This window comes from Sciurus vulgaris (genome assembly GCF_902686455.1).
Source record: "Sciurus vulgaris genome assembly, chromosome: 12".
NCBI classification, from domain to species: Eukaryota; Metazoa; Chordata; class Mammalia; order Rodentia; family Sciuridae; genus Sciurus; species Sciurus vulgaris.
Genome location: NC_136473.1, coordinates 39,563,064 through 39,578,773, shown reverse-complemented (window position 1 = coordinate 39,578,773; position 15,710 = coordinate 39,563,064). Strand labels below are relative to the sequence as shown.

The 15,710-nt window shown below is 37.2% G+C and overlaps 1 protein-coding gene across 22 annotated transcripts in view; it reads right to left on the bottom strand.

Annotated features, from left to right (window-relative positions):
* PARD3 (par-3 family cell polarity regulator) overlaps positions 1-15,710 on the bottom strand; it is a 685,332-nt gene that overhangs the window by 105,845 nt on the left and 563,777 nt on the right. The window contains exon 23 of one of the 22 annotated variants that reach the window (XM_079107661.1): positions 2,636-2,681. The exons of the other annotated variants lie outside the window; for them this stretch is intronic. Within the exon in view, the coding sequence (XP_078963787.1) occupies positions 2,651-2,681 (31 nt within the window). The 3' untranslated portion in view covers positions 2,636-2,650. Of the gene's footprint in view, positions 1-2,635; positions 2,682-15,710 lie in introns of those variants that run through there. 22 annotated transcript variants of the gene reach the window in all.

The following is a 15,710-nucleotide window of genomic DNA, read 5'->3' as shown; positions in this document are numbered from 1 at the left end:
GAGAAGTAAGTTCTGAGAGAATAAGTAGGATCATGGGAAGTCAGACAGCAGGGCCAGCGGAAGCACCCTGGGACTGCAGCCCCTCAGTATCACAGGCTGGGGGAGACAACCAGGCAGATCTAGAATACAGTGTGTTAGACAGGATAAACGGCAGGGGTGCTACAAGAAAATGACACTGTCAAGACATATAATGGGGGACAGGTCAGAGAAAGAGCACACTAGATAAGAAGGAATTGAAAAAGACAATAGCCAAATGCAATGCACAAACTCAAGTGGATCCTGGGTCAAGAACAAACTATACCAATTAAGAGAACTCAAATATGGATTATAAATTAGATTCTACTGAGTTAATATTAATCTATTATTGGGTGAGTTTTTTTAAACAAGAGGATATAGACAGGTTTCAAGGACTACTGACCTCTTGAAGGGAAAAGGTGAGTGGAATATGAGAAAAAACTCAACTGTATCCATAATGTATGATTAAATGAGAAATTTAAAGCATTAAAAAAAAAAAAGTCAAAGCAAGTGACACCATATGAAGTCCAGAATGATATGGAAAAATCACATGGATACAACAAACTCAGCACAATCATGTCAGCACAGAAATAGTTACAAACACAGTAGTAATGACAGTCATCTATCACCAACTCCTGCACTAGGTAGGTCTATACAGCTTCCCTACAATTCTTGGTCAAACTTTGTAACTGCTCTCTCTGTGAGACAAGTATGAAGCACCATTGCTATAGGGTTCAGAGAAATCATGCAGTATATACAAGAACACACAGCCAGTATCAGGTGCAGAATTCCTAACCAGGTTTGGGACCCAAATCCCAGCCTAATCATTTTTCTAAATTGTGTATTTTAAACTACATGAAAGGTGAGATGATAAAGGTGGATATTAAAAAGTTTGATCTTAAACTTTAAGCAGGTGCTTGATCCCTATTGTTTGATATGATTCAAACTTATGAGCAGGTTAGCCTCAGAGGGGACAAGTCTCATTCTGAGAGCCCCTGCCAAATCCTGTAATCATCACTGCCCTTATCTTCCTGTCTCAAAACAACTAACATTAAGAGATTGACTTAAGAGCTTTTCATGACATAGTTAAGAAGATCAATAGCCAAATACATTGCTCACTGAATCCTGCTCAAGTTGACAATAAGGAAAGATTATTTCTCAGCTGGATTTGGGAAAACCTCACAAGATTTTGCACAGGTACATGGGGGAATTGGGGCAATATTTCTTCTTCTTTCACCAATGTTTTAAATGTATTGAAATTCCCCCCTGGGAAAGGATCATGTGTTAAGTGGGGCCTGGAGGAGGAAATGTAGGTATTTGTATTTGTGTGTGTGTGAGGGTGTGTGCCTTCCACAGAGTATAGGGTGCAGAGCTTTATACATACTAAATCCTCAATAAACATCTGGAGAAAATAGACCAGTTCTCTCCCACCTAAATATAAAGAAAAAGAAGCAAACTTCAACACAACAAATTTAAAATAAATCCCTAAGGCACTGGGCACTGATTGTTGTCACACCTGTGGGGTCAAAAAACTTGTGACTCAGGTGCCACAACAGGAAGTACATAGGTCAAGAGATGAAAAAGGGCACATGTCTATGATCAATTGGGGACAATGAGATATGTGGCAGGACAAAATACAGAATGACTGGGAGTGAATAATGGAGATGGAGCAGGTTGCATGTCTGCTGTCTGAGGGTTTCCAGGTTTCCTTAGATATGCTATTTCATTAGGACTGGAGCAGCTATCCATCACCATGCTCAAGTCCCATCAAATCACTGTCCCTTTTTATATGTCTATCTCAAAAAGCTACAAAGCAGTTCTGTAGAAATCTGGGTACTGTCAACTAGAATGATTTATTCCTTTTCCTGTACAAACTGGTTCCCTGGACTACTTTCATCGTTATTGTTGTTGCAAATGTTTTAAATACTGAGGAAGAAAAACTGCGTGTTTTAAATACTGAGGAAGAAAAAAGAAAAAAAGAGGGCCAGGGAGAGAGAGCTTCATGATTCTTAGGGGTTGATACTTAACCACATGCAACCAGAATTACTATAGGTCCTACTATATTTCAGCCACCGAGAATACAGAGATGAATAAGCTCATATTCCAGGAAGGCATGCAGACAAATGCACATCACTACAGTACAGGATTTTACATGCTATGACAGACTAATGTTCTAACACAGAGGATATGAGAAACCTCATAGAGACCCTGCCGTGTTTAAATATCCAAGACTGGTTCTGAGGGGCAAATGTACTCCCAGGTAGTGTTGTCCATTTTGATTTAATGATGGGTTAAGGTATCTACATACAGAGGGGATATCTTCAGACCCTTACTTCACACCTCACACAAAAATGATCTCAAAGTGGGCTGGAGGGCTGTAAGTAAGAGTTAAATCTGTGAAACAGCTGGAAGAAAATATAAGAGAAAAATTCTCAAGGCCTTGGATAAGGGAAAGAATTTTAAGATACGACACCAAAACAATAATCAAGAAAAAACACTTGCTAAACTGGATTCATCAAAAATAAAATATTACACTTCAAACAACATCATTTTAAAAATTAACAAAATGCTAGGCATGTTGGTACACACCTGTAATCCTGGTCTCTTAAATGGCTGAGGCAGGAGGATCATAAGTTCAAGGCCTGTCTGAGCAACCTAGTGAGATCCTGTGTCAAAAAATAAAATTAAAAAAGGATAGAACTGTGCACTAGAACACTCGCCTAGCATGAGTGAGACACTGGGTTCAATCCCCAAGAAGGGAAGTGAAGGGAAGAAATCAGGGAGGGAGGGAGGAAATTAACAAGCAAGCCATGGATTGGGAAAATATTGGTAAATCGTGTATCTGTTAAAGGACTTATATCCATAATATATAAAGGACTCTAACAATTCAAAAATAAGAGCATAAGTAACATTATAAAAATACAGGCAAAAGATTTGAATAGTTTATCAAAATAAAAATAAAACAAAAAAGATATGCAAATGGCCACTAAGCAGATGAAGAGATCATTAGTCATTGGGGGAATGTAAATCATGGGATATCACTTTATATCCACTAAGATACCTAAAATCAAAAAGACAGACAATAAACTGGGCACAGCGGTACACACTTGAAATCCTACCTACTCAGCAAGCTGAGGCAGAAGGCTTGCTTGAGCCCAGGAGTTCAAGACCCGGCTGGGCAACATAGCAGACCTCCATCTCAAAAAACAAAAAACAAACTAACAAATGACAATACCTAGTACTAGTGAGGACGTGAATAAGCTGGAACTCTCACCTTTTCCTGGTGGGAATGTAAAGTAGTGTAGCCACTTTGAAAAAAGGTGTGGCAGTTTCTCAAAAAGTCAAACATAAGTTAGCCATACAGTCTGGCAATCCACTCTTGGAAAATGAAATTTGTGTCCACACAAAAACTTGTAGGCATAAGTTCATAACAGCATTATTCATAAGAGCCCCAAACTGGAAAAAATTCAAATATCCATCATAAATATCCATCATGAATAAATAAAGAAAATACAGCATATCCTATAATAGAATACTATGAAGCAGTATAAAGGAAGGTTCTACAACATGATTGAACTATAAAAATCTTAGGCTAAGTTAAAGAATTCAAATGCAAAAAAATGAAATAAAATAATACATTCTAATGCTTCCATCTCTAAAAAAAGGTCCAGAAAAGGTAAATCCATAGAAGGCAGTTAAGTGGTTGCCTGGGGCTGGGGGAAGGACAAAGACTAACGGCCAACAAGTAGCACATACTTGGGACCTTCCGGGGATGATAGAAATCTCCTGAAACTGAATTGTGGTAATGGTTGCACAACTCTGTGCACTTACTAAAAATAACTGACTCGTACAGTTAAACGACATGATGTGTATGTTACACAAATTATACTTCAATAAATCTAAAAAAATATTGGTTGGGATGAAAACAGGGAGGAATGATGAAGTTTTAGGCAGCCTAACACTTGAATAGCCTGGTACTCGATAAAATTGTTTAAGCAAATAATAAAAAACTGAAAGAATGAACAGACTCATGCCACCCCACGGATGCTGAAAAATGTCCTCCAGCATTTCAACTCCTTTCCCTGCTCTTTGTCATTCGTGTCTGTTTTTGTGGTAGGAGAGAATTCTGGAATTACTCTGAATACTCTTCCTTTTGCTTTTTAATTCTACAACCACCTTAATTTGCTGTGATTGCACTTTCTCCCCCTTATATCTAAATTACCCAAGTCCCCTGGTCTCTGTTTCTCATGACTGGGTGACTGACAAGGTCTACTAGCACTGTTCCCTTAACATTTTCCTCAAAACCTCGTCATTGGCTCCTATATCTTTTGCCTCCATCTCCAAAGTGGCAACTCCATTTCCACAAACACCCCTGGTCAGCGGGCTCCCCAGCCACGGCTTCTCTGCATCAGCTCTGTGACTGTTTCTACGCAGAGGCAGCTTCTTAGCTCTGTGTAGCAGTTTATGTCTGTTCCTAATGCTTTTCTTTTTAAATGTACCCCAGGACTAGGAAACCCAAATGTGCCTCTCTCATGGCATGGTTTTGCTCTTATTCATGCATCCCTTTGTAATTCTTCTCTACTTGTGGCAGACGGTATGTGTGTAAGCCCAACTAGATTAAAAACCTGAGTGCACAAACTCTGCTCTGCCCCATATTTCTTATGCTTTCAATGTACCTCATCAATTTTTGCTGCTATTTTTATTGGGCAATGAATGAACAAATAAATGACCAAAGGAAAGAATGATTGAAGTGCTGGTGCAATAAAGGAATATTTCCTCCATTTTATTCATCCAATTTGCCCATTTTAATAAACTATCAATACATAAAAGTTTAAGTAGGACCTACTGATCCTCTCAGCCTTATGTGTCATTGCCATTCATATGAATTTGTCATTGGCAATCATATGAATTGCATATGGGACACCATCGCTTTGGTTAATATGTACGCACTTAGTCAGATATAAGGTGACACCTAACACCGAAAAACATTAGTGTCAAATATGAATAACCTCTCCTCGACCAGCTCTGTGTGGGCCTTGACCTAAGGCTCTATTAAATACATTCGGCAACCACAAATCAAAGACTGTAACCAATAAGTAAATACAAACAATAAATGGAACACAAACCAACCCAGCCACAGAAACCAGGAAAGCCCCAGCATGTCAATTTCCTGAACAGAGAGAAATACACAAGGCACAGGCCAGACCTCAGCACCAGCTGGCACCAGACATGCTCTCTGTCTGTTCCGTCCTTCCCTTCTGTCCCCACCCCAGATTGCCACACCAAGATAGTTTCTTTCTAAATTCACATTGGTAAGACTGAATATTTTGTTTATATTTTTCAAAAAGCAAAAGTAAAAAGACTTTTCAATGCAGCCAATATGGAGGGTGTTTGCTTAAGGAAGAAGTAGATTTTCCATGCCTGGCAACACCCGTTAGACACATGAATATAACCTTACACCAGCTCTGTTTTCTTCAAGTTATTTTTCCTTTAGTCAACTTAATACTGAAGATGTTCTGTTTGGATTTTTACTACTCAATGCACATCAGCCACCTGGGAAACAAGAACCCCTTTCTCTCTTCTAAAACAGAGAGATTAGAAAGTGGAGGGGAAAGTGTACAAGCCACAACTTTAAAAAATAAAAACATGAGCTGGGGGTGTGATCAGCGGTTAAGCACTTGCCAAGCATGGTGTGGTCCTGGATCCAATCTCTGGGGCTGCAAAAGTGAATGAACAAATGAATGAGTGAGTGAGTAAAAGATAAAATAAAATATTCTCCAAGTCTGCTTCCATTCTCAGGTTATTCCAGCTGCATTTAAAAGGGAGGCTCATGTGCTGAAGTTTCTCAAAGTAGAGTCAGATATCTACATACACAAACATATACGTACATCAAAGTAGAGTCAGATATCTACATACACAAACATATACGTACATTCGTGTTACATGAATTGTGTTTCCTTTTGTTTGATACACATGTGAGCAATAAATCCTAAAAGACAACAAAAGAAATTATTCATAAACTATATGAAGAACCAACTTTTGGTTCCTGTACTATATTATTTCCAGAATTCACATAAGCTGGAAATCTATTCATTACTTTAGAAGGCACAAAATTTCAATCAATTTTAGAATGTTAGGGCTGTCTGTGGCATATTCCAAAACTCAACATTCAAAGTGGCAGTTTGGCTTAAAGATGATCATCTTTCAGGGCCATCAACTACTTACACAGTTCTCACAGGACAGAGAGGCACAGAAAACTGGTCAGAGGCAAAAACCTCCTCTTGAAAGTCTCCACCATCCGCACCAAACAGCCCCTCATTGTTCCCTGACATGACAGACTGTGCTTAAAATCTTCATCTTTTTCCTGAAGCTCTCTCGCTTGTCAATGCCCTGACCCTGCATCTGTGTGCAAAAGGCAGCTAATGTGATCTGCTCCAACAATGCTGACTATTGGCAAGGAATATGAGCACGCTCGATGATGTCATCGAACTCATTAGGGATATATTTGACATTTTGGCCCAAGACAACATACTTATTAAACACAACCTTAGTCAACAGCAGTGTGGTCTGTTGATAAGTAAAGTAAAACAATACATGCTTTGTCCTGCTATTAAAATAGCACTTTGACCAAGAAATAGATTTCTGTTCTTATCTACTTATGGTAGCAAAGCAAACTGAGAGATAACTTATGTACCAAGAGATAATAGTTCAAATGTTCAGTGCTATGTTAGGTATTTTATGGAACTTTTCTAAACATTCAATATTAACTGATCATTTAGCAAACTGTCCCCTTCCCGTGACTGACCCAAGTAGAGACAGGTGTTACTTCAGCCAAGATAATATTACTAGAGAACATGTCTTTTGGGTATACAATATTTAAATTATGCTTTAGTTAAGAGGAGGAACGTGAAGACTGATAAAGGCTTCTAAGAACTCCAATCACTTGCAGTTTTATCACTCTAGTCAGTCAAGATGGTTTGCCCTGAATATGACAGACAGAAAAGACAGCTTGAAAAGGTTATAGAAACACTTCTGAACTTTGGCATCATAAAGTAGACCTACCAAGTCTAAGAAATCTACTAAAATACTGCCCTCTGGGCTTCACTTCAGAACCTAAAAAAAGGCAAACTACTAAACAGGACTTAAAAGAAATAAAATACTCATTATTGTTATCATCCGAAATTTTTCTAAACAAGATGACTTTTAGACCTGAGTGGAGTTTTCCTCATTTATAGAGCAGTGCAACTGAAGAAAGATGGACAAAAAAACTGTTCAGTAATGAATACTGTGAAATGTAAACAAAAACCTGGTAGAGAAAGGAACTTAGAAGAGCAGATGGGATCGCTGCTTTGTGGCAGGTATGTTAGACAGTTTTCCATTACTATGATAAAATAGCTAAGATAATCAAAATAAAAGGAAGAAAGGTTATTCTGGTATAATATTTCAGTGGTTTCAGTCCACAATCGCTTGGCCCTGTTGCTCTGGGCCTGCGACAGCTCAAACATCATACAGGAGCATATGAAGGTGGACATTTTCACTTCATGGTGGCCAGGAAGTAAAAAAGAGACAGGAATGGGCTGGGGTTCCCAAATCACCTTCTAGGACACACCCTCAATGACCTAACTTACTTCCATAGGCCCCACCACCTCCTAATAGCACCACAGCTGGTGGCCAAGCCTATAGCATATGGGTCACTGAGGGGTGGGGGTCACTTAACCAAACTGTCATAGCAGGTATAGAGTGAATGAACACTGAGCAAACTACCAGAACTCAAATATATTTGTGTCAAATATTTATTCTCCACACACACAAACACACACTTTTCCCCCTGAGCTTTAGGCAGGGCCCTGGCCAAGGAAACAATTTTTACCTTATGTCTCCGTTGAGCTCTTTGTGTCGGAATGTAAAGCTCTTGCCTATTGTGAATTCTTCAGGCTTCTACCCCATCAGACATGTAGCCAAATATCATTACCTGTCCATTTCTTACTGAAGAGTCTCTTGGCAACAGTGGATACAGAAGCCCACTGCCTCCTTCCTGCCTTGCCTCCCACAGCACCACTCTGACTTCCCCCCTTCCATTCTTTTTTTTTTTAATAATTTTTTAGTTGTTGACAGACCTTTATTTTATTTATTTTTATGTTGTGTAGTGCCTCACACATGCTAGGCAAGCATTCTATCACTGAGCTATAACCCCAGTACCCACCCCCTTCCATTCTTGTTCTCCTGTCTCAGTTTCTTGAGTTCTTTCTTACTCTTGCACTGATGTCCCAAGATCCAAGGCTCACGACCATCTCCCTCTTCATTCTCCTCATATATGATAGCCTCCCTTACCACAGTTTAAACTACCATCTGAATGTGGATGGTTTCCACGCTGATACCTCCTGTCTGCACTTGTCCTCTGTCTACCAGAGTGACCAGACCATTTGCTTGACATCTCAAACTCAACATGCTTGAAGCTCAACACTTAGATTCTTTTCCAAGCCCACTCCTCTTAGCTTCCCTATCTTAATAAATTATGCCACTATTCTGTTGTTCGAGCCAGAAGCTTGGGACTAATGTTTTAAAATTTCCTATCCAATACAACCAATCCATCAGCAGGTCCTATTGGCTCTAACTCCAAATCTCTCCTAAATGTATGCATGTCTATTTCTATCTCTATCCCACCACCTGGTCCCAACTTCCATTATCTCATCTCTGGATTGCTGTCACAGCTCTTTCACAGGTTTCTCTGCATTTGTTATTTCCCACAGTGGTGGGGGTTTTATATACTCTCTCAATTCCAAAGTTGCCCTTTTATGCCCTGTGTTGTGGGAGCTGCTTTCGGAAGTTTAGTTACTTCTGTGTTATCTTTTTATTCTACCAACACTTGTGTAACTGAGCCCCTATATAAAATCCCACCTGTCTGAAATACCTAGGGTGGTTTCTGTTTTCTTGGCTGACATACCTACCTTGTAATCTATTTTCTGCACAGCAGCAATTGGGATGTTTTAGAATGATAAATCAAACTAGGCTCACTATCTTAAAAAACACTGTTATGGCTCCCCATGACACCTTGAATAAAATTTCATCTTGTTACTTTGCCAGGTAGATTTTACTCTCACACATGTCTCCGATTTCATCCCACACCATTAAACACATTGTAGCCAGAATGGCCTCATAGTTTCTGGAACATGATAAACTTTTCCCTGTCTTTTCTTAGTTCATGTAGTATTTTCTGCCTGGATGACTCTTTAATTCCTTGCATGATTGACTTCTTTGCATCTTCAGTACTCAGTCCAACTGTCATTTCTCAAAAAAAAAAAAAAAAATCTATCTATCTATCTATCTATCTATCTATCCCTAAATTATTTCAATACCCTAATTGTGCTCTTATCATAATCTATAAGTAAATTTTTTTTTTTTTTTTTTTTTTTTTTGGGTACTGGGAATTAAACTCAGGTACACTCAACCACTGAGTCACATCCCTAGCCCTATTTTGTATTTTATTTAGAGATAGGGTCTCACTGAGTTGATTAGTACCTCACTTTTACTGAGGCTGGCTTTGAACTTGTGATCCTCCTGCCTTAGCTTCCTGCGCTGCTGTGAGCACCACACCTGGCTATAAGTAAATATTTGTTTATTTTTTTAGTTAACTCTCATCTCCTGTACTACAAAGGCAAGGACTTCGCTGAACTCGTTGAACTCGTTACTCTCAAGTTGCTGTAGTCACAACACTTGAAAAGCTGAGGTAGGAGAATCACTTGGGCTGTGATTTCACCAGACCAGTCTGGGGAACATAGCAACAACATTCCCACATCAAAAAGAAAAGAAAGAATATATATATAAAATATTTGTTCAATGAATGAATGAGTAAAAGAATGACGATCATTCCTACAATATTTTTGTAAGTGAATGACTTCTTTTCTTTTCTGTAAGGCTGGGAAATCAAACCCAGGGCCTTACAAATGCTAGGCAAGCATCTGGCCTCTGGGGTACACCCCCATACCCAAGCAGACAAATGCCTTCTAAATACCACAAATAATTTGAAAAGTCACAGATAATTCTCTTTATTTCTTATAAAGAAAGATTTCAGAAGAAAAATTGATAGCATATATACACTTCTTGGGGAAAAGTTTAAAAATACTAGTCCATGGTGAATTCTTTGGAAACACTATTTTATTTACCAAACTTTGTACTATTTGTAAATTTTTATTTATTTATCTTTTTTGTTATCTATTCAACCAAGTAATTTCTCTAAGGAACTCCATGAATCTGAAAGTAATTAAGTTATTATTAATTTTTCATAGATTGTATAATTCAGACACTAATTCAGTTAGGTTTTTCTCCTACTTAATATGAATTTATTAAGTTTTGCCATATTTTCTCCTTTTTTTTCCCTCCCCTAAAAGGTAAAATTACTAAGCTATGGAACTATAAAAATTCCTTTAATTCCTATGTTGAATTTCAAAATGAATATTCCTAAAAATATAAAAGCTACTGTGTGGTGAGTCAGGGAAAGAGTACATGAGAGATGTGCAGTGAGTTCAGAGCTGCTGAGCATGAAGAACTGGCTGAGGGGTGGTGAGAAGCTTTGCTTTCTCCCACAGACCATCGCTTTGACTTTTTATATAACCTCATTCAAATCATTTGCCCTTGCTATGTTCTCTCCTACTCACAGATATTTTTGTGATGGATATGACATTACTTACAATTGGTCACTATTCAGGCATAGTTTTTTTTCCCCCAATTCTTTGATGTGTTTATAAAGAATCACATTAACTACCACTGCCGTTTAGTTACTGAATTCTAATGACTGACATAAACAAACAAATGTGTCTGTGTGGGTGTGACTGGCATGAAATCAGATCTTGCAGAGTTCTGACTAATGATATCCACTTGTGGTCTTATTGGTCTGAATCTGAGTCAGTGATGCATATTTACAGGAGTGAAGGTTACAATAATTGCTTTTACATGTCTTTATATTTTACATGGTATTAAATGATTTGATTTGTTCTAAACAAAAAAGTCTGACAATATTCAATTCAATTCCTTTTCCAGGTGAAATGCTTCCAAACATAATAGCTCCCTTTAAAAGTATCTGACCATACCGCTAAGGGTGTAGCTCAGTGGTAAAGTATGTGCTTGGGATATGCAAGGCCCTGGGCTTGATCCTAACGCCTAAATAAATAAATAGTATTCACCTATGTAAGAACATCCACAAACTCTTATAAGTATCAATGAAGACAGAAGATGCCAAGAAAACCCTGCAGAATTCAAGGGTATCACCAGGGCACTTCTATAGCTGGTGAACACCAAATGTTGCAAGTAAGTCAGAAAAGATGTGGGAGATTACACCCAATCCACCCATCTATTGAAGTATAAGGCCAGTGTGGGTCTTGATGGCTATTATTTGAGCAATCCAAGGAAACAGAGAGCACTTACTGAAAGGGTGATGACTAATTCCACAATCTACTTAGTCTGCTTTCCAGTGCCACTACATCAATCAAAGAAAACCACATCTCTAATAATAGATATCACTATAGTTTGGATGTGGACTGTCTTCCAATGGTGGATGCGTTAAGGGCTTGGTCCTGAGCTTAGTGCTGTGGGGAAGCAGTAGGAACTTCAAAGTGGCAGTGGTCTTAAATCACTGGGGGCATGCCCTTGAAGAGGAGAGTGAGACCCCAGCCCCTTTCTCTTCTTTCTCATCATGTCCCTGCCATGAGGTAAGCTGCTTTGCTCCTCCATATGCTCCCTGTCACCTTATGTTGCCTCACCAAAGGCCCCAAAACAATGGGGCCAAATCTGCAAAACCATGAGCCAAAAAATACCTTTTTTCCATTATAAGTTGATTATCTCAGGTATTTGTTACAGTAATAGGAACTAGAAAATTATCACAGAACATATATATATATATGCATATATATGTGTGTATATATTTTCTATCCTATGTATATATGGGCTAAATATGTATATTTAAATATGTATATATATATACACATATTTAGCCCTTATAAGCTCATATAAGTTTCAACTTATTTTTATTCCCCATTGCCTCCCCATTTCAATTTCCAGGCCTGCCTGATCAGGATCATTTTAATATCACTTTTAATGAAAGGTTTTCCACTATTATGATAAAGAATAGATCATTTATTCAACTCTATCAGAAGACTAAAATTAACAATATATTTTCTCATAATGAACATATAATAAGTAACTACAAGTTTTAAATGAAAAAGTTCCTTTCACCTTAAGAGATGCTATTGTTTGATGCTATTGTTGTTTTTCCTGTTTGCTATTATGAAACATGAACCCTGACTGTCTCACGACCATAGTTCTCTGGAGGAGATGGACATAAACCCACGCTGGCACTCCAAGACTGAACATGTTAACAGTTGTCCAAGTCTTTTAAAGCAATGCAAATTTTAAAAATGTTTTAGTGGGATTCAATAAGTAATAACATAAGGCTAATAACCTTCACTATTCTCTTATTACCAATCAAATCTGTTCTCTAGGAGCGACTTATACAATGCAAAATATTACTAGCATATGTCTGATTCCTTTCATCAAGATGATGTCAGGACAGGGCAAGAATTAAGGTTCTTAAAAGCATTTGAAAACTAAGAATAATTAAGCTCCGGGAAAATATTATTCCCAATATTTATTAAGGTTGATGACAAAATAAAGTAGAATTAAATCCTGTGCAAAAAGAATTTTTAAATTCCTACTAAGAACAGAGAAGCTGTAACTGACAGATGCTGAGGTCAAGCCATCTAGCCTCTTACAGCTAATACAAAACCTATTACAGCGCTCCGTGCACATTGCTGGGTTGTGAGAATGAGCATGTGTCTTTAAACTCTTAACCACAGATTAGAGGCTTGCTTCCTGAGGGTTTTTAGTTTCTTTTAAACAGATGGTCCAAAGTGAGGATGAAGGAAGTTGTTTTGATCCATTGTGTAGGTACAGAATGTTATCTTTGTTTTGTTTAAGCATTACACTGCCTAGAGTTAAATAATTGGGTGAAAATTTTCAGATTCAACTTTGAAGCCAGAGCACATACAGTCAAAGTGTTTGATAATTTTTCTTACTGTATTTGCATAAATGTTTACACTCTTGAAAATATGAATATAAATACAACTATTCTTAGTATTTATAAAGTTATTTAGGGCATACTTCTATGAACATTATATATATATATATATATATATATATATATATAACTATGATAATCTTTTGTAGAAATGTTGCTGCTTAACAAAGTTTAACTTAAGATGGGGAGAAGTTGCCATGTGTAAGTTTCCATACAATATCTAAAACAGCTTTCAAAGGGCAGAAAGTAAATCTTCCTGACACATCTTTCAACTTTACTGAGGATGAACACGTACAAGTGATTTTAACTCTGAAATTCTGGTTTACTCAAGCCATCGAGTATGACATTATTCTGATATATGTCATATTCCCAAAATTACATTGTTAAAATAATAAGGCTCAAAGTAGTACTTCTTCATGCATATAGGATCGGGAATAAAGAACGCTGTCTTTTTAAACTTAGCATTTGAATGCATTATTTTATATGCTTCTCCTGGCTTGGCTTCACACTGGTAAATGGTGTTTCATCAGCCCAAATGATTGGAAGGATGGTTCATGAATTTAGTTTATGAATACTGACACATTTCAACCCACAAATAAGGATGTAACACTGCATCAAAATGGAACTAAACGAGGAGAATGGAGGCAGCAGCCAATAGGCAAATCTAAATGAACTGAACAAAGGCACTTAATTTAATAATGAAAACCACTCCAACTTACAGGGTACTGTGCTATACCTCTAGCCATTGAATTATTAAAATAAATGCATATTCAGATGTTTCCCAAAGATGCTTTTCTTCTCTTTCAGATTCAAAAGAATGCCTCTCTAATCCAATACAATTCTTTTCACTCTGCATTTCAGCAGCTGTCTTTCCTGATTTCTAATCAAAGCTGATGATAACTGGCTTTGGCAACAGACTGTAAAATCCCAAATGAGTAATTAAAGCTATAAATGTGCTCACTTCTTCCTCAAAACCCAGGGTGCATTTCATAGCCTAACACATTCAGGCTCAACAAGGCTCTCCTGGTTTTTTAATTTGGTCAGGATCTTTCATACATTTAGAAAGAAATGGATAAGGTTTTGTGTTCACATTTCTCAATAACCAGTTCTACTTGAACAATACAAAGGTCAGAAGGGTTGACAAACTCCTGTCCCAAACCTCTCCAACACACATGGGTCCAGGACAAAGAAGCTGAATGCCAACAATTGGTTTAGACTAAGAAAGAAATGGGGGAAAATGATATGTCATTTTAAGAGGAAAAAAAATGAGAAAATAGTTTCAAAATCATTTTTAAAAGGTTTTTTTCCTTTTTTAAAATCACACAGTGCTGAACACCTTAAAATATTCTCTGAGGAAGAGTGGTAACTGAAGAGATGACCACTGTGAAGCTGTATTCACTTTGAAAGGAAATGTTCTCTTCTAACACACCCCACCCTCTCCTGTACAAAAAGGTTTGGGGCAACTCCTAAAATGGAGGGAAAATGTAATAGATACATTTTGTCAACTTGAATAAAGCCTCAAAAGCATGTTGTCTCTAGCTCTTAAATGCACTGCACAACCATGAATATAGATGCCTTTTAATATATGTAACTTCAGAACAGAAACTTAACATTGACACATTTTAAAACAGGAACAGACCTTATCATTAGAAATATACATATTTAAAAAAAAATCCACACTAAGAAAAACAGTTCAGCATTTTCTAAAGGTGTTTCCTTACATGCTTAACCTAATGAGACAGAGTCAAAATAACATTTATTTTAAATTAAATCGACATGTATTATTTAAGGTCTTAAAGAATATTGTTGAATTATCAACTCAACAACTTCTTTAGTGTACCATCATTCTACAGTCCAGAGGGTGGTGAGAAGATCAGCAAAAAGACAAAGGAGTAGCAAAAGTAAGACTGAAAGGCTCAGGATGAACTTCCAGGAAACCCTAGGAGATCTCTTATAAAACTAAAGAGGAAAAAAAACTAAAGAGTTTTAAGGAGGGGTTTTTCTTGGGTAAAAATACTCTACCATCTTCAATAATACTATGTGAAAATGAAAAAATAAAGTTATAATTTTATGGATAAAACAAAATTACATATTTCAATTTGGAGAAAATAGGACAGGTCATAGACATGGGTCATAGTACATTTAAAGTTGTTAACAGATGGGAGGAAGTTGAAAAATATCAACAACAGCTGCTCGTCACTGAGCACATCTCTGTGACAGGCCCACTGCCATGCTTTATCACACTATTCCATTTAATTCCTATAGGCCACATAAACAGCATAATTGTTCCCTTTTACAGACCAGAAAACTGAGTCTTAGTAGGTTTAACCACTTGACCAAAATAAAACAATAAATGAAACATCAAGCAGTTATTCTAAAAACAATACTTTTAGAAGAGAATACTGAATAGTACGGGAAGACGTTACTGACAGATTAAGTAAAAGGACACGGTTACTAAAGACTGATGTATATCATGATTTTATGTTTGCTTTTCAATAAGTACAGACACATGAAGATTTATGTGTGTCTCCCTAATAATATATCCCCAAAATGTTAACAATTGTTATTTTCCAGTTGGATGATCTTTTCCAAGTTTTGTACAAAAAAAGTAATGCTTTTCTATAAA